Source organism: Nipponia nippon, unplaced genomic scaffold, assembly GCF_047370975.1.
Source record: "Nipponia nippon isolate SJK-2023a ecotype South Korea unplaced genomic scaffold, ASM4737097v1 scaffold_1, whole genome shotgun sequence".
NCBI lineage: Eukaryota > Metazoa > Chordata > Aves > Pelecaniformes > Threskiornithidae > Nipponia > Nipponia nippon.
The window spans coordinates 114,687,090-114,713,208 of NW_028262290.1; the positions used below are offsets into that span (position 1 = coordinate 114,687,090).

At 41.2% G+C, this 26,119-nt stretch overlaps 1 protein-coding gene across 1 annotated transcript in view; it reads right to left on the reverse strand.

Moving 5' to 3' along the window:
• Positions 1-902: 902 nt before the first annotated feature.
• The window catches only part of MATCAP2 (microtubule associated tyrosine carboxypeptidase 2), a 31,476-nt gene continuing 6,259 nt past the window's right edge, over positions 903-26,119 (reverse strand). Inside the window, exons 2-8 of the mRNA XM_087767845.1 lie at positions 24,325-25,007; positions 13,818-13,961; positions 11,552-11,684; positions 10,060-10,365; positions 9,441-9,538; positions 1,457-4,976; positions 903-1,010 (exon numbers count right to left, since the gene is read on the reverse strand). Of these exons, the coding sequence (XP_087623971.1) occupies positions 4,815-4,976; positions 9,441-9,538; positions 10,060-10,365; positions 11,552-11,684; positions 13,818-13,961; positions 24,325-25,007 (1,526 nt within the window). The 3' untranslated portion in view covers positions 903-1,010; positions 1,457-4,814. The remainder of the gene's footprint in view (positions 1,011-1,456; positions 4,977-9,440; positions 9,539-10,059; positions 10,366-11,551; positions 11,685-13,817; positions 13,962-24,324; positions 25,008-26,119) is intronic.

Genomic DNA, 26,119 nt, shown 5'->3' on the forward strand with positions numbered 1-26,119 from the left:
GGCCAGCGGAGAGGGTCCCTGCGGGGAGGCGTCCACCCCGCTGTGACCCTGCGGCCCCAGAGGAGTACCGTGGCCTGGAGCCACTCCTGCGTCACCGGCTGTGTTTCTCCCACTGCCGAGTTTTCTTAGCAATTTTTTTCCTCTTCAAAACCATGTCTATCCAACCCAAGCCTGCTCACTCACGTAAGCCCCGGCTGTGTGGTCTCCATCCATGTTCCCTCCCGCTTTGTACGGTGGCCAGCGTCGTTGTAACTTCAGCCTTGGTTTCTTCATTATCTAGAGAGCTGAAATAATGCTGTACTTTGCCCTGCGTGTCCATAGACACTTGAGGAAAAGGGGCTTAAAATGTCTCGGAAGCGCTGTGCGATTGGGGAAGATATACAAAATATTTCAGCAGCACCGTAAGAAATTAATTTAGACAACTTTAATGGGAAGGGTATGGCTGCGCCTTGAAAGGTAATCCTGATGGCATCTTTTTATTATTGAATCAATGTAAATGAATGGGTTTAAAATTCAATATCCAGATTTTCTGGATTTAATCTTCTATAGACTTTCAGTTGTGAAAAGTCCATAATTGTTCAACAAAGCCAAAATAGATTCTCCCCTCTGTACATTAAAGATACACAATCTCATTTTAAACTGCATACTGAAAAGAACTCAAAGAACTTCTTAATTTGGTGCTAATATATTATGGAAATTATTAAGACATTTTTAAAATGAACGCTTCCTTTAAAAAAACAATTGTTTCAGCTGTTTCCTTGTGCTTTTCTCCTGGCTTAGACAGTGCCTCTCTCAACTTCCACCCTGACTCATGTGTTGTCAGACTTCCATCCTGGTTTCCAGCGTAAATGGTTTCCAGCTTTCCCTCCTCACCCGGCAGGCAGGAGCATCACTGAGACCCCCGGTGCTCGAGTTGCTCCTGAAACTGCTTGCAGGGCATCCAGCTTCACAAGCCTGGCACTCGAGTGCTGGAAAAAGGATTTCGGAGTTGCAGTAGTCCTGCAGATCACCTGTAACAAATGTGAAATTTAGTCAGTGCTGAAAGATACCTGCCCAGCAAAGCTCGAGCCTTGTGTTTCACGCTGCTGGCACTGCAGAAAGGGGTATCTGGGATGTGCTGGGTGAGGGAGAACAGTGGGGATTTGGGAGCCTGCGGAGGGGGGAGATTTCGGGCTGGGTTTTCCGAACTAGCTAGCAAGGGAGGGGGAATGTAATGCAATACTATTTAGCTATCTTGCAAGGCACAGCAGCTAATGACTTCTAAAGTATTTCCATTAAAAAGAACGCACAACCCTTAAATGTTATCCTTGTGCATGAGGGAGCTGAACTGTAAGGAGATGACAGGACTCCCTGGAGATAAGCAAGCACATTTTATAATGTGAGAGGGGAGAAGGGGCCCTGAAATGAAGCAGTGGGGGGGTGGATCAAAGTGTTGAAGTGAAATATTTGGAGTTACCATTCCCCGCATGGATGGTGCTGAGAAACGCATTGCAGCCAAGTGGCTCCGAGGATGCCTCAGACCATATCCTCGAAAAAGAGAGGGTGTGCAATTTCCTCGTGAGCAGCCGGGCCTTCTGACAGAGCAGAGGGAGCCATACCCGATGCAAGGCTTCAACAGACCCTTCATGACTCCAACCCCAAGTGATGTTTTTTGAAACTGCGTCAGAAAGCCATCTCTTCCGTGCACAGCTTGGGATGTCCAGCGAGCTGTAGAGCCAATGCCCTCGAAAGAGAGTAACGCTCTCGCACAACACGATGTAACACTTCAGTACTCTCGTCTCTGTCATTCTTTCATTTATCTTTATTTGTAAAAGTTGTATAAAATGCCTTTTAAAATTGGTCTGGTGAAACAGGGAGGCTTTTCCAATGTTGACCAGGTTTCTGTATAGGCATAACATCATAGAAGTAGTGAGATGTGGATACACAGCTAAGCAACTGAGCCAGACTGCTAGAAAGGCTGTCATCACATCGCTGACATCATGAAACTGTGTAGTGATGTGAGCTCACGTGCACTGCTGTCCATACGCTCTATTACAGAACTTCAGTATCCTGGCTTAGCAACCAGCCTCTTCACAGTAGGAAAAAAAATTCAGGAAAATTTACAAAAGCTACACTTCAAAATTTGAAACACTTTTACAAAGGAGGAAGGACAAGTCTGATGCCAAAACCAGAAGCTGACAGCTTCATCTATTGCTACAGTATTACTTTCATACTGACCGCTTCCAGGCTCCAACCTTGCACAAGGCAAATCTATTTCTAGACTACCGAAGAACAGAAGTTTAATGGCACCTACTGCTTTGAAGAAAATGTGGTGCAGGTCTTCAAGTAAAGCAAAAAGGCCCGTAGTAGCGCTTAGGGCTACAGAGTGGTAAAAGAGTCAATCAGCTGTTGGACGAAGGGCTGTAAGCGTGGTATTTTGTGGCAAAGCAGGGTAACTAGCACAGCCTCCTGGTTTCAAGGACACATTATGTACGTACACTTAGATTATAAGACATTACTACTGGGGGAGGAGGAAAAGCACTTTGCTTATGTAGAAGTCACTGGAGGAAGACAGGCATATCTCCTGTAAGAAAAAAAATCAGTTCAAAATCATCCCTTTCATAAAGGACTGGCCCTTACGCGTACCCCTGAGTCAGCAAAGCGAGCCAGGTTCTTCCACGGTGTAGCTCAAATGATCGCTGCCCAGTTTACTCCAAAAACAGCTTTTGACTGCAATCTTTGACTCGACCTCAGCCGTGTGTGGCTTTCTTGCTGCTTCTGGCAAAGGAGCCAAAACCTGAAGCACGTGGGTGTGTGACTGCAAATGGTTCCCGTCAGGCTGCTGCAACGCCGTGTCTACTCGGCACAGCTCTAAAACAAAGCCAGGCAGGCGAAGTTACCAGTGACCAAAGTAGACAGCTTGAGTGGGGGAGGAGAGAAAAAGGGCTTTTATTTCAGCATAGAGAGGCTGAAAGGCTTTCAGCTCGTGAATAATAGTGAAAATACAAAATTAAGGCTGCTGTGAGCAGTTCTTGGTCCCTGCCTTGAAAATAACCAAATTTAGTAAATTTATGCTTGTTGAGGGCATTTTATTTTTTGAAGCAGTCAGCCAGCCAGCTGCTGCAAATGCACCTGCAATACTATCTAAAAGGCAGCTGCTTTCATGGGATTATCCAAAAGCCTTCAGACCTCTTAGCCAACTGAGAGCTTTTCCTCACAGATTTTCCTATGGATCAGAAAACGCATTCTCAAGACTTTGCTGTAAAGGCCGGTAATGTCCTGGTGGGAGGGTTATTCCATCCGTTTCATCAAAGAACGGGATAAGCAGGGAGGGAGGGATATCAGGGCTCAGGTCCACGCAAATGCAGTGTGGAGGAAACCTTGGCTCTATCTACTTGGTTTATACAATGCCGGGCCTGTTACCAGTGGGCCAAGGCAGAAGGGGAAGAAATGGCTGAAGCCCTGTTCGAGGCTCTCGTTTGTTCCTGCCCAGCCTCTCCTACCATAGCTGCTTCCCGGGAGCTCAGAGGAGCCCCGGTAAAATGCCATCTACTAAAACAAAACCCTTTGTCAGGATACTTATACGTACAAAACTCAATTTGCCTCGATAATACTCTGGAATCAGAAAATGTAGTTTATGCAGGAAGCCCCCCTGCCTCCTCTAAGCTATTTCTCACATGACTAGCCGTGCCTTACAGTAAGGTGCGTTCTCTTCTTGGTTCTGGATATAGCACCAGCAGTTAAAACAGAGGTAAGGTTGCTTCGGAGTGGTGCAGCACTTCTGCTGGAACACAGGAATAGGGCACTTGTGAGTCGTCTTTTCCCCCCATTCACATCTTGTTTCATCAACAAGCTCTGCACGCTCAAGCTAGCTGGAGCATGGGGTTACTGCTCAAAAAGTGGCTTGACCCTCTGTAGGCTCAGGTGACCCAGAGAAGAAGTGGGTGTTGTTGCCTGCTGTGCTGAATCATGTCCCTGTGCTCCTGAATTTACTTAAAACACGTAAGTCATGAAATCACAGTTCTGCCCAATCCTTCTTCCAAAACACTGCCGTGTTGAACTTCCTAGACATGCTATGCTTGCCCTCAAAGGAGGGAGACCCTTTCCAGAATTCAGCTTCCTGAAACACGTACTATACAGATAAAGATGCGGAACAGTGTAACTTTTCGACAGGACAAAGGGGATGATTTTGCTACCTGCTTACAGTCATTAAAACAGCAATACCTATTTTTTTTTTTTAAATGTTAAGTCTTACAGTAAAAAACCCCAAAACTTTTTATAGCATTACAGGGCTTTGATCTTATGGCACAAAGACCCGCTTCTGTGCACTGTGTTTTTAGACTTTTTTTCATTGCAATGATGACCAAATGGGAAAGAGTTACGCAGACAGCGATGTAGCATAATTTACAGCCGTTCTATTGCTATGAACTGTGAAAGCTATGACCAAAGACAGGGCAAACACAAGTAAACTAAGCGGGAATTTCTCCTCTTTCTCCTTTCCTCCACCTCTAAACCTGGATGGGAAAAGGCAGTATCTTACAAAAGACAGTGTCAAGCACTATACCTAGCATATAAAACAGAGCAGATGATTGGACAGATCACTGCAAAGGAATTCCTAAGCCAAATTTAAAAAAATGCACAAACCCTTTAAAAAAGAATCAATCCATATACAATCACAATGCAAAAGGAACACAAAGGGACTTTTTCTGAATTCCACATATTCCAGCCACCCTTCCCTCCCGCCCCACCCCTCATAAGTCCATTTTTGCAGGCTCTGGGAAGTCCAGTTCTACATCTTCAGTTGCACAGAGTGAGTGAATGGTGGGCTAATACTGTTAATTTATGAGGTCCTGGAGCTCCTCATCAGTCAGCTCATTGACTTCCATGATTTTTTCCAAGTGCTCCATATACCGGGCATGGTCTTGCAAAAAGTGCGGTACCCTCATGTTCTCAATCACAGCTAATCCTTTCAGGCGGTCCACATCCTCATACGAGATCTGCAAGGAAGGACATGGGTTAATTTCACACTATAGCCCTTTTACTTCTCTGCTGTGGCTCTGAATTCTCTCCTGTAGATGAGAAAAGATTTCAGAGCTGGGAGTTTCAAAAGCTTGTGAGAATCCTTTGAAAACATGAGTAATTGTGTGCCTGAGTGGAAGATGCAAAAAAATGTAATTTTAGCAAATGCCTCCATACTTCCTGATTCTGCTTTTGATTCAGTCAGCGAACAGACTCCTAGGAACCTGAATGAAAATGACCTACAGCAGCTGCAGGAATAGAGAGGGAAAGGATGGAGCACATGCGAGTCTTGGAGTCTCTTCTCAAACAGGTGGAAAGATTGACATGAGAATGGAAAAAACACTGTGCGAAAGACTGAGGAACTAGAAAGGGAGTGCAGGACAGGCATGGCACAGGAAGCAGGCAGGCTCCAGCTTTGGGAAAGGCATGGAAAGACCTGAACTCTGCTGTTTTCATTTTCACTAGCAAATGTGCTTATGCAAAGCTAAATTAAAATGCACCTCTAGTAACTAACTACAGCATGGATGACCCTTAAGCATCACAATTTTTTTTTTCCCTATTCAATAGCAGGGCAGAGATTGGGTTTGCCTCTTGGACTTGGAGCCTTCTGGGTATAGGTGTGACACTCTCAAACATTTTCCAGCTATTACAGGGCTTACTACTTTTTTTTCTAATGAAAGCTGAGATTTTTCTCCATAGCCTTAGGATTCTATGAGCTAGGACTTAAAAGTCTTGAGCTCACAGTAGCTCAAGATGCTGTGAATGATGGTCCGGAAAGGATGAATGCTTTGGCTGTGCAATAGCTACACAAGCTGTCCTGCAAGCACAGAACAGGACTCCTTGGGCAGCTATCCAGTGTGATGAAATTTATGCCGTTGCCACTTTGTCTACAAGCTGCATGTTCTGGGCACCCTGCAGACAGAAGCATATGTACTGGCAAAAAACACAAGCCTGGCTGTGCTTACTAACTGGCACATCCTATTTCCTCACAGCAGGTTTGTGCCAGGTGGCTTGAGAGTGCAGCCTGCTCTGTCCAACCTTTTTACCCCATGTTCCTTCTAAGAAGCTGAGCGCTGTGTGGTCAGGGCTCCTTGGAAACAGCCTGCCCTCCTAGCAGGTGATGGTTCCTGTTCGGAAAAGATTAAAGTGAGCATGGATGATCCATCGATATGTAAGGGACATGGAAGGGCTGACTGGAAAGATAGGAGGGTCTAATCCAGATGCTAAACCTGATCCATAGAGGCAGTGAGACATGGGGTGCATATCTCACTGATGATGGGAACAAAATCCACAAAGAGAATGAATTTGCATCTGTGTACACATGTATGCTTTCCTAGCTGCAATGACAAGATGCATCCTGATTAAAAAAAATGAACATACACCCATGCCCAGGCTTACTCAAGTCACTAAGAAGATGTTTGAAGATGGTGTGGCATTACACCTGATTAATGTATTTAGAAGTAGAAACAGAGGACCTATACAAAATCATAGCATCTCCTCTCAGTCTGGAGACACATCACCAAATAAGATTAAATACTGACCTTCTCTCCTGTCCCAGCTTGAAATTCTACTTCTTTTCCTCCCAAACAAAGGAAAGAAAAAGGACCCTTTCCCCCTCATATTTATGTTCAGGCGTTCCTGTTACTGCTGCAACGGAACAAGAAGTATCTGTGATCCGAGGTGTGGTATGAATGGGATATATTTCCCCAGTCATTTCAATTGCTAAAAAATGACAAAAGTTGACATTCTGAGGAGATCAAAAAAATAATCTCATCCTACCGTGGCAACAGGTTGTCTTCCTTACCACATGTAATTAAAATTATTGTACTAGGTAAAAAAGACTGAGGCTAAAATGGGCTTACTTAGGCTCTTTGTAATGTGTTCACATTCTTGGGAAACACAATAGTAGGTGACATTTTGCTGCTTTTGCTTTTTAAAACTATGGTAGTTACGCTATGCTGAAGTGCACCCAATATCTGCATTCTCTGCCTCTTCTTTAATATTACTTGCATGCGATTACTATGTGAATGTTTGCAGTGCTTCCCATATTTGATTCTTTACTGCAAAGTTTTAAAACTGCTCCTTCCCAAAAGCATCTTTTCTCAGGCTTCAGGCTCTTTCCTTGGTCACTTCCAGGTATACTGAACAGCTTGTGTAAGTGCACAAGCAGTGTTCTGGTTCCACATGGTGCTCTTTTCTAGACTGTAAGCAATGTCCGAAGCGTCAGGAAGGCATGGCTGCTTCCATCAGCCAGATCTCTAGCACTCAGATGAGAACAGAAGACACAGAAACTTCAGCGTGGCTGTCTTAAATACATTCACATGAGAAAGCAGTGCTCTGATTTTACAACTGTGTTAACTACCTACTAAAGCACAGAAGTAATTTGTTGTCAGCAGTATAGTTGACTGCTTTTGTTTCCTTTTATGTTCACACCTTTACTGTATTTGCAACAAAAACATGCCTAAGGCAGGCATGCTGAGAAAAATGAGCTCATTTGTTACAAGAACACTGAGAATCTTCAAAAGGCAATGAAAATTTTCCCACTAAATGCGGGGCTTCCCTATCTTTAAATCCTGTGCTTTTTCTTCTAACCTGGAAGACATGCCAGCCGAGCTTAATACTGCCTTCAGAACCGCCTGATCCTCCTATTCCACCCTAAACAAACAAATAAATCACTCTTTAGAATGGTGATAGACTCGTAATAACCACAGGGTAGATCTCAGTGTGAGCTTCCCATTCCTCGATGGTCAGAGAACATGTTTTTCCTGAGAGTTTACGGAGATATTGGAGCAGGCCCAGTGAGGGGCCACTAAGATGATTCAGGCACTGGAGCCTCTCTCCTATGAGGAAAGACTGAGAGAGCTGGGGCTGTTCAGCCTGGAGAAGAGAAGGCTTAGAGGGATCTTACCAGTGCGTATAAGTACCTGATGGGAAGGAATGATGAGGGAGTCAGATTCTTCTCAGCAGTGCCCACTGGCACGGCAAGAGGCAATGGGCACCAGTTAAAATGCACAAAATTCCATCTGAAGACCAAATGCTTTTTTTTACTGTGAGGGTGGTACAACACCGGCACACACTGCCAGAGAGGTTGTGGAGCCTCCATCAGTGGAGACATTCAAAGCCCAACTGGACATGGTCCTGGGCAACCTGCTCTAGCTGACCCTGCTTAAGCATGGGGGTTGGACTGGATGATCTTGAGAGGTGCCTGCAGACCTCAACCGATCTGTGATGCTGAGAGCAGGCACTGCTCTTATACACGAACTTCCAGTTTGATTGCAGAAGACGTGTGCAACAAAAACATTCAGAGTAGGCTTTAAGATCTCTTGATTTTAGAAGTTCTAAAGTCAAACACTTATACATTATCATACTGCTAGAATTAAATTGCTTGTAGACCCTTAATGTGGATGTCTTGCCATGTGGTTTATAGCGGAATCTGTAATTATATGAGGAATGACTTCTTATGTTTTTGAAGTGGCTTGACAATCCTGGAGACTCCCTGAAGCGAGAAAGGGATAAAGCAGCACAGGAACAGTATGCGTTCAGTAGTTTAGCAGGAAGAAGCTGTGTGGAATTAAGCAGGCTTAAAGCAAAAGGAAGTTTCAGTGAATAAAGTTGCAGAGACTTATTTGACAGTGCGATTTTATTTTCAGAGCTTCCTAACTTGGTTCAGTTACCTAAATAGCTCTGCTCACCAATACGGATGTTTCTGATACTAAAGGCAAAACTTCTTAAATGTGGACCAAAACCCTCTATCATAATATGCCACTTCCCTTTATCGCCCATCGATTGCCAAGTAGGCAGAAATGTTGGTATACCAGCGCTAAATGCAAGCATAGCAACATCAGTTTGAATCCTCGTTTATGTGAGCATGAACCCTGCTTTATGAACTATGGAAACTTAGTAATCCAAGGATTTAGTTCAGGAATTGTGACAAAGTTTCTGCACTTCTTAGTATGATTTTGAGAACAAACAAGCAATGACAGTTAGAATGGACATAAAACATGTTCTGTGAATGTAAAAATACCATGTATTCTGGGGAAAAAAACCCTGATATTTTTAAAAACATCAGAGGTGACATCAGTGAGAGGAATTTGAGATGAAAAACTCTTTGTGGTGGAAGGGGATCTTATCTAGCACCTGTCCCGCTTGCCCAAGGCAGTCCATTGTACTGCAAGTCAGGTAGGACCCTGTAAAGGGAGGAAAGTCAAGTCTGAGAAATATGACCATAAAATCTTAATCTGATAAGCGAGGAATGAGGAAAAGCTGGGAGAAATTTTTAGGACCTCAAAATATTTGTAACTTGCACTATGTAATACAAGGTGCTGTACAGAACAGAGATTTCTAGATCAAAGTAAAACAGAGCACAATGACTCATAGCTCTTTACAGGCAGGCTTGCTGAAATGATAAAACTGTACCCTTTGGTAGGAATGAGTTCACTCACCTTTCCAAGGGCTGTCAGAAGATGGAAATCAATGGACTCCCTGTATCTCAGGATTCGGAGAATGCCATCCAAATACACTTGATCCTTATTGAAACAACCTAAAAGGAAGCAAGATACATTGCACTCTGTCAGGGTTTGTTCAAGGCATATTCTCAGAAGCCATTATGAGCAGAAGAATTTTATTTTTAAAAAATAAATATTTATATCCCAGACTTTGAAAACCTTCCCAAAAACTAAGTAGAAGGCTAAACCCACTAGCCAGAGAAAGAAATCAAACACAGAAGATGATGTCTGTGAATATCCACAGCAATATTACATCTCTTGTAATAAACTTGAAAGGAGGTCAAACTGTGAGTATGAACTTTTGTACAGTTTTGCAATTTACATTCCCACTTCCAACAGGAAAAATCCATAGCTGATGCAATTTGAAAGTCTCACAGATGTGCATTTTCAGCCTTGTTTTAAATAGCAGAAATTCTGCTGCCTCATTTCAGAAAGGGCGGAGTCCCATTTCTCCCTTTTGCAAAGGGTTTACTGTGTGACATGATGAAGGAGCTTTGTGCATGTTCTGAAAACCTCCCTGAAGTACAAAAATAGAGAAGACAAATAGGGAACCCACCTGGTTGTGATGTGTCAGTCCACCCTCTCTTGGCTCGTACGCAGTAATCCCACCTAGTATTGGGGTCCTTGACAAATTTCCCCACATCCTGGAAAAGCTGACTGAAGGACATTTGGCTAGCCTGATATACTGTGTAGTAGAGCAGGGCAGCTCTCCAAAGAAAAGGGTCTTTGCGGAACAGGACACTGTGAATGCTCGCTAGCCCCTCTTCTGTAGGGTTGATTGGTTTTAACCCGTGTTTTCTACGTCCGTTCCAGTTGCACCAAGGCTGGCTGTTGTTGTTAAAACCCCGAAAATAATGAGTTCCTGAAAAGAAAGGAATACGGGACTTAGAACAGTAGCATCTGATGATTAAAAAAAGTTATAAAATATGGAAGGAGATTCCCATTTCAGAACTCTGAACTGGTAGGACTGGGAACTGGGAAAAGTGCCAACTTCAGCCTTGTCTACAACAGAGAATTTTGTCAGAGGTAGATAAACGGTGCAATTATTCACCTGCTGACTGCAAGTGGGACTCCTGAAAATGCCTAAGGAATACAAATGTCAGCAGGACTTGAGTTCCCAAATCCATGGAAAGGAATTTTTGAAAGTGTCTTACATGCTGAATGCCTCTAGCGTAGGCTAGGCATTGTAGCGAACAGAAGAAAGGAGAATCAAAGTAAGGGGGCAGAAATGTTGCCTCTTGAAGGTGATCAAACAGCCCTACTGCAGCCTTGGAAGAGGCCATGTCCCCTTACAATGTGAGTAACAGTGGTTCAAGGCAATTGCAGGGCTTATTCTTCAGTTGAAATTCAGCCACTAGCCAAGTTTATCCAGTTTTGATGTACTTAATTAAAACACTGAAAACTTTGTAGAAATTTTCCACGGGGCTGGGCCAACTTTGTGTAATGCAAAATCAAGGCAATCTTACACCAGTTTAGGGGTCATTGGGTAAATTCTTCATACCTAAAGCATGCCTACATTTGCAAGCAGTACAGCATAACAGAAGCAGATTTGTAAAGTGAAATGGCTGGTACTGAGGTTGAACTGTTGCACTACTTCTGTTTCCCTTTTTTTTACTCTAGACTAGCTCTAAATCTTTCTCATGAGCAAAATGTCCCTGAGCAGTGACAGCAGAGAAGGTATGCCCTGGAGCATAGATTCTGGGCTAGCATCATCTGAATGGATTACGCTTCGCCTGCTCCAAGATTCCTTTGGCGTGTGAACCTCAGTACAGTAAGTGGGACTCTCTTCAAAAGCTCACTCTTGATCTGACCTAAAATGTTAATGTACATGAACCCTAGGAATCCTCAAGTGGATTATCTTCCTTTTACCACATGCTGCAGTGATAAATAGGTTTCTCCTTCCCTTCAGCACACCTACAGCATAGGTTCTTTAGACAGGGATGTTCCTTCCTTCTGTATGCGTACAGTGCCTGGCCCATCATTGCAAAATAAGCAAGAATGCATGCAAGTACTCCCCTTTGCCTGAAGAACTGATGTCATGCTCTTACCAATTTCATGTCTCAGCATCCCTTCCAGCCAGTGCTCTCGCGCAGTGGAGATATTGATAGTGAGAGTGGGACGGCCATTCACCACTGTCATTGAGGCTCGAGATAGCAGGTCCTCCGTGAGATGGACCACAATCTGAAGATGAGAGAGTTCAGGTAGCAAACAGCTCTCTTCTTGCTCCTGTTCCTGCTCTTCCCTTTGGCCCTTCCATTATTTCATTTCACTTTGGTCCCTCTTCCTTGCTACCAGCAATCACCTACGAAAGACACTTCTGACTCCACTGAGCTATCCCAGTCACCGGTGCTCCTGACAAAACCTCAGACTTTAGTGAGACTCAGCATGAGGGTTAAGGTAGACAGACGTGAGACTGCAAAATTTAATACGGTAACACTGACCAGATTCAGGGGGCGGGGAGCAATCATATGCAGAGTAAATTAGAGAAAATTCCTTTTTTTTAACTGTGTTCAAGTATCTTGGTATTACTGAGAACTGAAAAATATTAGATAAACACAAATAAATTGACTAGGTACCCATATACTTAACTGTCTGAAACCTTTTTAGTTACAATTCTAAAGCCACATGAATGAGAGGGGGAAGCACTGCGTACTTTGTTTCCTGATACATGATGCAGACTTGAAATATTATTAAGATACTGGTATTGTTTTGTTTTGTTTTGTTTTATACAGGAATGCAGTTCTTGTTTTCCTGTTTTCTCTTGGAAAATTGGTAATCAAAGCCAGAGAAGGAAATTAATACATATCGATATATTTTGTTATTTGAGTTTAAAAAGACTTTTTAAACAAGTGACTGGGAGGGAGAAGGGAAACTCCGTTTAAGACTAAGCACCTTTCCTTCTTCATGTAATGCCTAAAGAAACAGTACTGCTCAGAAGAGTAGAAGGGAAAGTACCTACAAGAGAGATGGTGTTTTTTAATGTCAAAGTTAACAACAAGGACCCAGGGATCAAAGGCATTAACGTGACACTTCCCTGTATTCAAAACCCACCATTCAGCTTCAAGTTCAACAGCAAACCATCAGTCCCATAGCACTCCTATTTAAGACGGAGGAAAGACAGGTAAATCCCAAAGCATTTATATTTAAAGCATGGGTACCACTTAACTTTATTAACATCTCTTCAACTGGAGAGCGTATTTTCATAATATTTTAGACCATACTAAGCTTAATTTATTAACCCTATTTTTGCAGAAAAAGTAAAGCATTTCATTAAGAAGGACGTGGGATGTTTGATGAGGGTGTAGGATCCTGCTTCCATGAAGATAAACCAAGACAAAAATGAATGCAAAGGGAGATAAAAGCACAGGAAAGACGAAAAATATAATTTTTTTCTGCTTGTTCTAAACTGTGGTTTTATAACCTCACTCTTAGAAACACAGGTAAAGTCTGGTATCAGTGTCAAATTATAGTCTCTCAAAAAGGTGTGATGAGTTTAACGGTTTCTCCTAATAATATTATGTTTATTAATTAAACCTAGTTTCTGGAAAACTGATTTTTGTCTCTTGATCTCCCATTCCAGACTCCTTCTGCTCACTGCCAGTGATCTCATCCAAGTCTTGGACTGTGTCAGCTGGTGTTTTCATTTGGAATAATTCTCTTTTTATACATTCAATTTCATCTGACTCTTCCAAACAATTCTATGTAACTCAGTCAAACTGGACTTTTAAAATCCTGAATATAGGAAATAAGCTTTTTGCACAGGGCTCTAAAAAATTAGATGGTTAAAGTCAGGAAGAAACAGCACTCAAACCAACTCAACAAGCCAACCTCTTTCAGACATTTTTATTCACTTATGTCACTTTCATTTGTGTTGCTTCTTATAAATCAGTCTCTTGGGCTGCTGCTTATTTTTCTTGCCTTTTCTTAAATCTTTCCTTTGGTGTAAATAATTTGATACAAAAGAATGGATGGCAGAACTGATGAATAAATGGAAATGTGCTAGTCTCCAAGTAGCTGAAGAAAGGAGGGAAGGAAGGGTGTCGTTCTTGGGTACTCCCAAAAGAGGTGAATTTAAGAACAAGCATATATGAATCAGGAAACAGGCTCAGAGAGATGGCTGAAGCATTCACGAGGAATTTGCATCATTTCAATTGTTCAAAAATTAGACAAGGCACAGACATGAGAAAAATATGATGTAAGGAATATTCTTGTAATTATGGAGGAAAGCCCTCCCAAACGATCTCTCGGGCCCAACCATGTGTAATTTCTGAGATCTACATAAAAGTTTCTTTCCTGACCCAGTGCATGACTTACCTCACCAAGACAGCCTTCTTTCACCATGTATTTCCTGACGTGATTCCAGATGCGACTTTTGGTCAGCAAGCTGCCTCCAGTGGCCTGTTCAAATTTTTCATAGCTTCCGTATTTCTGCAACGTCCGCTCCATAATGTTAATGGACTATAAAATACAAAAGCATGGAAAATACGAATGCAGTAAGACCCCCTGTGGCAGACTGGCATGTGTATTCTTTCCCTCCCTCTCAATCTCTCTTTTTTAAAACTCTTTCTTCTTTTTTTATCTCATTGGGAGTCACTGTAGTCATTAGATACAGGCTGACACACTCGGTAATCAATTTATACCATCTTCAGACATACATTAATGCCAAAGTACTGAAAAAAGATTCTGATCAACTCATCTTGGACCCACATACATCAGCATGACACAGATGATTAACAGTCTAGTGAAATAATACCCATTTTCTCTTTAATTTTGGGAATGTTGTACAACCGCCTTGTAAATCAGACATAACAGGTCACAAGGACATTTGCACTTTAAGTTGTCAGCATGTTTCTTTTTATGGTTTTCCAAAGAATTTTACAAAGATCAACTATTACTGTCATCTCGCTTCATTTCTTGGTATTTTCTAATTTAGGAATGCTGAACCATGATTAAGCAGATGTGTAACTATAATTTTAATGATAATATTTCTACCAAAAATGTCTCCTTATGATGAAATCCTCTGTACCATGGGTGTCTGTTTCAGAAAGGAGAAGAGAGAACAGGAACTTTACTCACAGAACTTTCATTTAAACCTTTCATTTAAATCACAATACTTCTTTATAACCCACCAAAATGAAGGAGGAATGTTTTATTAGACAAATAAAGTGGTATCAACAGTTCTGTTACATATTGCTGCTAGAAGAAGTCCCTTGTGGGTGGAAAGCAGAGCATGATGCCTGTAATGTGATCTGAACTCTTCATGTTGAAGATGTTGCTGGTGGGGTTGAATGGTCATCCCCAGTAATCTACTTCCCAACATGTCATTTCACAGCCTTAGAAGAAAATGTGGTATAGAATAACTTCCTGCCCAGCAATAGCCCTGCTACAGGGAATGGCTTCTTTCATAGATATAACAGAAGGTCCCAAGAATCTCATAGAGAAAACAATACTGATACTACCTTAAAAAATGAATGTTCTTGCTAAGAAAATACCACTAGTGATGAAGGTGGGAATCTTGCAGACTGAATCTCTTTTTTACATTGTACACTTATATCCATGCATGAAGCTGATAACATGCTTGTTGTTTCCAGCTATGTAATTCTGACATTGTCAGATTTGCTTACTGACCACAAAAATAGGATTCATTTTGTATCTCCCACAGGTACTAACAATCCTATTCTAATTTTTTTCAGTTGAAACTAAGCAACCCTGAGTAATTGCTACTGAAAGCCCCTGAGTAATTGCTACTGAAAGCCATAAATGCTAGCTACATGTATTCTTAAAGTCCTGTAGCTATTCGGTGAGAGAAATATCACTTACGTGAGTGCCAAAGAAATGCTGCACCTAATGTTTAGTATTTCTTTGTCTGCATCTAATACTTGTTATCAAATTCAAAGGGCCTCCTGGTCAGATCTGAATTTCATTTTCAAGAATGAAGAAAGCAGCATAATTTACTACCTTAGCACAGATTTAAAAAAAAAAAAAAAGTGTTAGCTTAAAGAAGGCTGTCATTTTGGGAGGGTTAAGCGATCTGCAAGCAAAGAATCTACCTACTGTGTCTCACTGCTGCGATCTCTATTCCCACTGTGCCTGAGACTCCACAGTAAGTTTTTATTTACATGGGAGCAGAGAGCATTAATAGCAAATCAGAAAGTGAGGCATAAACAGAAATCTGTTACTGGTTATTCCAAGATCTATACCACCAGCTCTTCAGGGACAGCCCAGCAGCACCACAATACGTTACTCGCAGAACTTGGCCAAAAAGTCCGCGCGCGTGGCGTGACGAGAATGACTCCACTAGAAACAAGAGTCATGAAGCAGGAGACATAAAGCCACCCAGGGTTGTTCCGTGAACCCCGTTTCTTCTCACTGCCTCCTGTGTGGCTGAAACTCCCTAGCCACCACGCTATCTCCAGCGGTGGTAGTTTCAGGCTTGACAGGGACTTGCACTGGACCCACTGGGGGCCTGGTGACATTTGGCTGGTTCCCAGGATCTGGCCCATTTGGGCAGCCGTGCCCCTGCACTTGCTGAAGCTAGCATGAGTAAGAAGCGGATGTTATAAAGAAAGGCACTAATGAGGAACATGTTATCTTTTCTTTCTCACGTTTTCTTTATAAGATCAGGCGTCAGGATGTCTGAAGAGAGGTATCGTAAAAAGAGGAACGGCGTGCCACTACCCGAGCCACCGCAAACGATGTGGCTTTGCCTCTCCCTGTTACAACACCGTAATGAGCACACACGGCAGCACGGACCCGTGTTGTGTGTTACGCAGCCCCACTCGGCGCCGACACGGGTAACTCCCAGGAGAATCGACAGGCACCTTGCAGGCCTTTGGCTCAATCATTTGCAGAGAAAATAAATCCTACGGCTTCTAAAGACAAGAGGCGATGGGACTGCTGCTGTGAAAACTGCAATGTCCTTCTGCAACTTAAAAACAAATCATGTTTTTCAAGATTAATGTATTAAAAATAGAGGATACACCCTCCTCTGGTGCAAACTGGTTACCTCTGGCATCATTTTGCCTAGCCACTACTGTAGGTATTTGACAGAGGTTCAGTGCTGTTATTTTTACTATTACTCCCATTAACTTATTGCACAGAAATAGGAGTAAGGACAACTACACATCTGTACTGGTGACCTATGAGGTAAATGGGATTGTGGTTCCCAGTAACTTCCTCATACATTAGGCCTTGTACGAATGCATAGGTGTGGCAGGGCCTAAAAGATTATAAGAAGAGATTAGAGAGGTTTTTCTATGTCAGTAAATAATAATTTTTTTGTTGTGAACAGTCAAGTCTTAACATCGCTTGTCATTTAAAAATTACCTCAGATAAATGAAGCAAGGTTAGTTTCTAAGTATTAAAAGAAGGAATACATGAATCTCTCACGCAGGGCCTAATGTTTCTGGAGACTAATGACAACTGCTTCTAACAAAATTTAAGATCAAGGGCTAGATGTAAAGAACAAATCAGGGCAAAATCTAGTTCTTGTTTAATAGCTTGTGTACTTTCCCAAAGGATTTTTTCCTTTTTTTTTTAATTACATATGAGTTCTTAACTTCTGAAAACACTGGCTGTTTTACAAGTTTTTCAGTGTCTGCAAATGCTGAGGCATTTTCCTGCCTTACACAAAATCCTTGGTTAAAGAAGCAACTCAAAAATGCCTGCCCCCTATCCCAGGAAGTTTATTCTCAGCCAGCAGCCTAAGTAATTCGTGATAACAGTTCTTCAGCTTCCTTTGCAAGGTGCCAGATCCTTAAGATATTAATGTCACCTGCTAGTTGCTCAGTGTATCTGGTTTCTCTGAACAATTAACTAACTTCATTTGCTCACTCTGAAAGAAGAACTCTCTGAATTAATCTTTTGGCATGAAATTTGTCTTCATGACTTGTTGATATTAAATTTCCATGAAGTCTGTTAGATTAAACACACTAAGTATCCACTTAAATTCTTTGATGCTTAAGTTCCTTTGAACGTGCACCAGTGATTTCCATTTCTGAAGAGACTGGCTGCTCAGCAGCACGATGTTTTGTCTCTCACACCTCTTCCTTTTCTCCTCATCTCGTCCTGTGGCCAATTCTATCTCTCAGTAATAAATTCTGGGAAAAAATGGTTATAATTAATAGCATTTTATAAAAATCACAGCGACATGAAGAAGCAAGATGCAATAGGTGGAATGGTTCGGCTTTAAATTCTCTGAAAGGTATTTAATACAGGAACTGATACAGGGATGGATGCTATTTTCAAAAGTTGCCAGGATTTAGTCCTTTCCATTTTAAGGGATCTTAAGGCATCTTTCAGAAAGTATCCAGCACTCAGGCTACACATGTCTACTAGTAAATCAAACAAGGCCAGTCGAGTAGGGGTGGATGAGAGCAGGTTTGATGAAGCAGAGGATTGCCAAAACCATTTAAGAGCAAGGGGTCAGTTTCTTCTCAACATGAAAGCTCATAAAAATAAGGGTGTTTGAGAAAAGCACGTAAACTTTATTAACCAGTTTTCTGTTTTGACGCTATTTATAAAGATATTACTACTATGAGATGCAGCTTTACGTAGGTGTGTTTGGTGATGTTATTCCAAGGGACTCTCCTGCCTTAGTCAGAGTGCAGGTATTTTCTAAAACCACCTCATCACAACAAACAGTGAGAAAACAAGCACTGAATGTGCCTTAAACTTCCTGCTTGGCCGTCCATTACAGCAAACTCCCTGGAGCTGAGACCCACACATACCCAGGGAGGCAGCATGAGTTTGGGAGTCAGGAGGCCCACGTTCTAGCTCCTCCTGCCTGCCGGCAGGCGCCCTCCTGAACTATCCCGCAGCTGTTTTAAGGCTTTTTCTAAAATGCTGTGAAACACTTGAACCAACAGCACAATGTGAATACCAGGGTTTCACAGATACATCCCCCTGAAGAAGCACAGACCTACTCTGCCCTCTCTCCACTCAACCCCATGCACTGTTGGCAGCTTCAAAGGCAAAATGTGGGATACTGAAGGATGCCTCCTCTACCTTATGTGCCACACTGAGTAATCCATAACCTGACAGTTCAGCCACCTCCAAGCAGATGTGGAAAGTTTGAACCCATGCATATTGAGAAAGTCATTAAGCTTAAGCCTCCACATTGCTGAACACGCATTTTCTTGGTTAGGAAACTACTAAGAAGGGTGTTCACCACTATCACCTTCTCCCTTGACTCTGTCTTAAGCAAAACAGAAGAAGTCCCAATAATTCTTTCTAAGTGGCCAGGTGTGACTCTACAAGCACGGAAACAACAGGGAGAGCCATCATATACACACACATTGCCACCAGCACACAAATCGCTGGGGAGTGGCAGATCGTGATGCTGCTGGTTGGGACACTTCTTGCCACAACCATGCCGGCTGGTGGTGGTTCCTGAGGGGAAAACGTTTGGGATATTTTTGGATCCCAGGCACTGAATACAACACAGAGCCCTTCATTTGGGCTTCTGCACCTGTCTCAGAGGTGAGATGACTCAAAGTCAGGTGTTGCAAGAACTTGCTGGGAAAGGGAAAAATCCAGACCAGCATGCCAGCTCTTGCCTATTCCAGCAACCAACTATGAACCTATTTTCCAGCCTCTGGGCCAGTGGAAAGCAAGGTACTGATATTGCCATAGTTGCCAAGGCCAAACTATAAACTCTTGAGCAACAGGTAAAAAAAATGGAAGAAAGGAAGGACTGTGTGGCTGTACCAGGTTACTGGTTAGAAGTAGTAATTCCTGTTCTCATTATTATCTAAAAGGTCTGGTTTAATCCCTCTTATCACTACTGAAGAGTGCCAAAAGAAGCAGTGTTCCCAAGACAAGTCCCCTTGCACAGCAAACTCTGTTGATGCTCAAGAAAGTAGTGACGCAGAAGCAACAAAAAGAGCAAGACTAGGGTCTGTTTAATTGACAGGTTTAGGTTTTGGCGGTGGCTTTTTTAAATAAATTATTTACAGCCAAGTCAGTCTCTGAATCCCAAGTCACCCATGTGCAGCAACACAGCTTAGTTACTTGAGAGTTATTGTAGAGAGATGCACTGGTAAGACATGCTCAGGAATTGTTTGAGGCAATCAAGGTAGAAAATGGGCTCAGTGACCAAGGAGTCAGCCCCCTGCATTCAGAAGCACCTCTGCTACAAAAAGGGTTGCAGTCCCTGTTGAGGTTTGCGAGACAGACCAGGCTTGCAGGCACCGTTGCTTTCCTCCCCGCATAGCTTATTTACTGAGGGGAAAAACTTCCCAGCTGCATCCTTAGGTAACACCAGATGCAACTTGTTAGTCTAATCAACAGCCATAAAATGGTGGCTGCCCTTCTTTTTAAGGCCAAGTGGAAAGGAGAGACAGGGAGAGGTAAGAGTGGGTTTTTGAGGCCAGTCTATTCAGGCTGTAGTATTTTGAGTTTTATTCAGTATTTACAGTGGCTTTTCTTTTACATGCTTGCTCTTTGCATGATAAAGAGTGTGTTTTAGTGATTTAAGGCTGGTGGAAATATTTTTAGTAGAAAACTTTTCAAATACTTTGCAAGGACTTAAGAATTAATACTCACTTGGTTTTTGTATGAGACTGTCCTGAAATAAACCTATGCCTCTACTGTAGTATCACCAGAAGTGATCTATAGTTTAGAGTTATAATTTCTTCCTCCCTATCAATTGGCCTCACTAATCATTTGGTAGTAACTTCAATGGTGATACCAATTTCTAGCATCGAAATTATAGCGTTGCCCTGAACCTGTGCCCACGGGTTTAATGTTGGGCTCCAACCCGACAGCCGCTCGGGGTGGTGCCGTCTGGTTTTCCTTCACCCTCACATTATACTGTCAAAATGCATCAACCGATGCGGGTCTTGTTTGCGTCGGTGGCTACTCAAACGTGTTTTATGGACTTACTTAGAGATGTGGTCATTAGAAAGATCAAAGACCACGAGGAGCCACTGGAAGAGAGAAGTTGGCGTAGAACCCTGAGAACTTATGCTACTTGGATAGCCTGATATGCTTTGTGTTATATATTAACGTACTTTATCTATAAATCTTAGTTTAGGAGGGAGTTTGTTACTAGTGGAGAATGAGGTGTTTTACAATTAAGTGCTTTTACAGCCAGTGACACGTTATTGAATTTTCAACATGCCTAAGCTGTGACATCACCTGGACACTGCAAGGGGTTACTCCGTGTTCAATGTCTTGTTGTTTAGCCTTCTAGCTCCACCTAACTATTTTTCCAACATCTGATAAATTTGCTAATTGTAGGCTACTTGCGTTAATGACTTAAAAGGTGTGTAACACAAACGCTTACAATGTGGCACAACTGGTTTATTAACTCAAAACTGCTATATTTTTTAGGAGTACAAGGGAAAAGGATGTACAACTCTTTCACAGGGGGATTACTCATTCAACAAAATGATGATTTTTCAAAAATATGTATGTATATAAAAATAGATTTCCTGCCTTCATGTACAATGCGAAGAAGTAGGTGTTAACACACAGGTTACTTGACATTGCAACTTCCTTGCTGATTTTGGTTCAGCAAATTGCAACTGTTAAGTCATCTACTCTGCAAAAGCTGGGGACAATTACTTCTAGTTAAGTATTGCCACCTCTAGCATCTGTGCAAAAATAACAAACACTCTAAGTGTTAAGAAAACTTAACAATGAAGGACAAGTAGTTTGAGCCAGAAGGAGTGTTAATAAGAAAACTTTCACAGTGCTTAGAGTATACAGTTGCTGCACTAACCTTGAAACACAACAATAAGAGAATTAATTTCTGTAATATTAGATATATCAATCAATATGAAAAGCTGCAAGTCTGCATACTATTTTTTATTCTCAAGTTCCCTTCCCTAAAAGCACATATTGTGTGACTCATGAAAGAACCTTATTATGAAGAAAACAAGATAAAGTAGAACGAGAGAAACAAAGAATCAGAGCAAAGTATGAGAAGAGAGACATTTAAAATATTCTTTTCGTATGTATTAATAATTCAAAAATGTTTACTCTATGTCTATGAAAAGTCAATCAATAAAAGTGTTGGGCTGTGCCCAAGGTTTAAAAATCTTTCATCTGACTAGTGGCCTGGGGGTGAAATGGGTGCTCACAAGCCTGGACGTTCCTTATTGTAGCATTGCTGTGTTAATGGCTTGCAAATCCATAGTGTTCTTTGCCCTTTTTTTTTTTTCTTTTTTTAAGGGGTGGGGGGGAAGGGTGTGATTCATCTTCCAGATATGTTGCAGTAATGCTATATTAACCAATTCCACAGACGTGCATAAAAGCAGAAAGGGCAATAAGAAAACACAATCTGTTTTAATGTCCTAGCAGGCTATGCACAGCTGTAAGTAAAAATATATTTGAAATTATTAAAAATCTTCTGAAATGTCAGGTTTTGAGCTCATGTCACTGAAGTGTCCTAGAAGTCCCCTATAAAATCGGTGACTTCTGTCAGTAAAAAGCTGGTTTTACAGAGATGTTAGTCATAGAAGAGCAAGCAAGTGTAAGTTGCTGTAAGCACCTTTTATAGAATGAAATAGGAATAATTCTATTTCTATTCACACAAAGCAAAGCTTCCTAAAATAAGCGCAGCAACAAATGAAAGCCAAAAATGTTTCAAAAAAACCAAGAATTAATTTATCCTTGTTGCAGGAAAAAGGATGACTACATGCCATTGGGTTTTTACTGCAGACCTAAATCTTGATGCTATGAGTACTTTTTGCAGCTGAAGTACTCTTTCCTGAACTTAACACTTCCTGTAAGATACCTATGTGTTTATTCTGACAAGCAAAATCTGCATGGGGAAAAAAAAATAGCACTGAGGAAAAGCAAGTGCTCATACAATATTTGCTGATTAAAATTTTGATTAATGCTGCTTTTTCTGGATAGTAAATTTGCATGAAATGAAATTCAAATTTGCGTGGAGATGAAAATTTCTAAAGCTAGTTGTAGATTAAAAAAGAGAGAGTGCCACCTGCTGGGCTTGGAGCTGTGTTAAAGCTGTTTTTTAGGGTATTTATATGAAGTGCAGGATATTGTTGTTCAGTATTTTTAGGAGCTGAACTTTGAAGAAATGCTTTTCTTCCTAAAAATTTCTGTAACTTAAACTAAATCTTATGACACAATTTAGATACTCCTTGGTAAGTTTCACAGATATCATACTTCACTGAATATTAAATACTTCACTGCTTTTTATAAAGTTGTTATAAAACCTTTATTTTCCCATGCTTTTTATGTAAAGTGAAAAAGGTAGAGTTACAAATTGGAATAATATTAACGAATCATTCATGATTAAAATATTCATTATCTAGGTGTGAGGTTTCCTTATTAAAAGAAGGGTAAATCAATGACAGGCCCGCTCCATAAAATCATCATCCATAAAATCGTTTTTAAAGCTCTATCACCTCATACTGAAGGGGATAATTTGCATTAAATTCAGTTTGGCAAATTAGTTATTGTTGATTTGCTGTAATCTATGATTAATGTTCCTAACATTGCTATAAAAATCAAAGGAAAAGTTGCTAAAAAGCTCTAGTCAAGGAGTGGTTTTATTTGGTGTCGGTATGATTTAGTTTGTTATTTAGAAGCATGGAAGCTGATTTTAAGAACAGATCAGCCGTTCTCTGTTCTCATAAAAAAAATAAATTCTTAATGAAAACACAGCTACTGAGTTTTTAAAAGATACAGATCTTTTTAATGTGAAAATGCAGATGAAGCCTTACAATATGATGACTTAATGGGCAGTAACACCTGTGTGCTTTATTGGATTTGAGAGTACATGTCAGACTCTTCACAAGTCAAGGGTCAGTTATTAGAGTCCATGGTACTTTAATTCATGTACCCTTTGCACAGGGAATTTTAGGGGTTTTGAAGTGAAATATTCGTATCACAAAGAAGTGAAACTGATGGAATGGCAGGATCTCTTCCCAAGTATCACTTGAAATATGAGATTTCCCCTTTAGAAAAGCTTGTCAGACTTAGTAGTTTAGAAAGATCTTATTTAAAAAACCAAACAAACAAACCCACAAAAAAACCAACAAACAACCAAACAACAGAAGTGGCAAGAGGACTGTTTCTGTTATTATGTGGATAAGCACTGTTTTTGTTACTTAGGTCAAAGTTGAAAGGAAGATATTTTTTGTTGTCCTCCTTGTTGGCTTTTGGGATTTTTTTGTAAGTCAGACAGGTAGGAAGCCAGGGCAGTTACACAGAACGGGAATGTCTGTAGCTATGTTACCAGTGTGGCTGCATATTATTATGAAAAAAAAAAAAAGGTAAAAAAAAGAAAGGATTTCTTTTCAGTTTTATCTATCTCTGGAATGGACTTCGTCTGCTGCTTGATCAAGCCTCGTATAATACAAATATTCTTTTGAAGTTTGTTAAAACAAGGAACATCAGCATATGCTTATCCAATAACCATGACCTCAAATAATTGCCATTCTCTCCCAATCCCTGCATCACCAAGAGGACTGGCAGGATCTCTACACTGCTTTTTTCTTCTGTTTATTAAAGCCTATTTAGACATTGTATTTTTCCTGTATTTGACTCTGCTTCATTGCCTAAAAAGCTTTCTTGCCTCAAATTGTTTCATGTAAACCCATTTATAAGGAACTGTCCCTTTATCCTATATAGAATCCTGTAAATATTAGGAAGGCTTTCATTGTTTAATCAAAAAGATTTTCCTTCAGTTCTACTGTTGTATTCTCATCATTGATGCATTTCTCAAACAGCAGGGCAGGATGATAAGCAGGAACAACTTTCACTTGCTACATACAAAGCCAAATATCACCTTTACAAGTATAGGGAAAAATAATCAGTGGAAAAGGAGGGGAAAAAGTAACTATACCTGCTTAAGAAATCTGTCAGATGCGTGGCTATGCTTAGCTAACACATTTGGCAAAGCAGGGTTTGCATATTCAAACTGAGGATTGTATGTGAAATCTGACTTGAAGAATTTCATCTTCTCTTTCTCCACATTGGAAGGTTTGATTGCAGTCAGTAAACAGAGTTTTTGGCCAGAGATATCTCCCTCTTTTCCATGGCTTTTTGATGACTGGGATTGCTTTGGCTTTGTTAGATTAAAATGCCTCTTAGCTCTACTTCTGGGTCGAGGTGGTAGTCCTATGCTGTTCCCTGCAGCCGAAATACTGTTTGTAAACTTCATGCTGGTAGACACCGGGCTAGTGATGATGATGGGGGGCTGCCTATTTGTGCAGTACCACCCACTGCCAAGCAAGGGTAGCGGGACTTTGATTTTGCGGTGCTCATTGCTTCGCAAGGTGGTAGAACACTTTGTAGTTTTTCTGTGTTTCTTGTGGTGAGCAGACGACTGCTTTTGAGCCTGGTGTTTTTTCTCCTCTTTGCTCTGCAGAAGGACATTGTAGCTACTGGTTCCTGTTGTGAAAATGTCCTTAAGGATCCCAGAAGGTGGGTGCCGGAGGCTGTTTTCATTATTAATGTTCGGCTTATGTTCTGCTGGACTCAGGACTGATTTCTTAGAAAGCTCTGTCTTAGGCCAGTGAAGTTTTTCTGCATCGAGGGATAAAAAAAAAAAAAGCTGAGGACAAATTTGATTGTTTCACACAGCAATACTAACACAAAGGACTCAAAACTGCAACATAAATGAAACACAAAACTTGTCTCAACTGTAGTCACATCAAGTTAGTTGCGACTTCTAGACATATGAGAGAATTGTGTGTGTATATCACTTTTGAACAATTAGACTGGGACTTGTAAGACCCAGCTAAACAAGTGTTTTATGCTTGCATCTCCATGCACGAGTGCACTGTTTGTGGCTCAGAACTAACTTGTTTAAAACAAGACTGTGCAGAGCTTTATGAAAGTTTACTGTTACATTAACAAATTTTTAGTTTTGGGCAAAATCTGATTGATCTTTATCATGCAAGGACGGCTTTCTGTATGGATAAAGAATAACTTAAAAAAGTAGGAGACTGTATAGGAGTATGTGAGCAGTATTTACAGTGAAGTCCCACAAGGATCTGTGCTGTGATACAAGCAGTCTGTTGTGGTCTCATCTGCAAAATCTGATTTATAGAATTTAGTCTCAGAAAAGATGAGAACACTGGAATGGGCCAGCCACTGTGAACAATTTACACCACTATATGAATAGCAATGTAAGTTTAAAGACTTCAGTTTCATGTATTCCTTCTTAATACAGACAGTAGGCTATATTTAAAGAGGAGAGAGATCAGCTAGTTACAAACACACACCTGAGAATCCTTATGACAACGCTGTCATTTCATCTGTTCAAAGTTGTCCTACAATAACAGCTGTCTTTAAGAAAACACTTGAGAAGAAACATTATGAACTAAACTGAATGCCAGACGTGAATATGGTTCCTTTAATGAATGAACCCTCCTTTCTTGCTCTGACCCCTGGCATAGCCTTCAGGGAAGACAGGTCCCTGGCACAGAGCAGCCGCACGGAGAAGTCACTGAGGATTAAAACTGTATTTAACATTTGTGCTGGCCTGTTACAGAGAAATGACCCCTCTCCACTGGTTCTAACCATCCCCTTCTCCCACCAGCCAGTTCATCCTAGAACATTAGGTGAGCCGAAAGTAAGGGCACAAATAAATCCTGCCACAGAGAAATGCCTCCTGCTTCTGCACCTAAAATGAA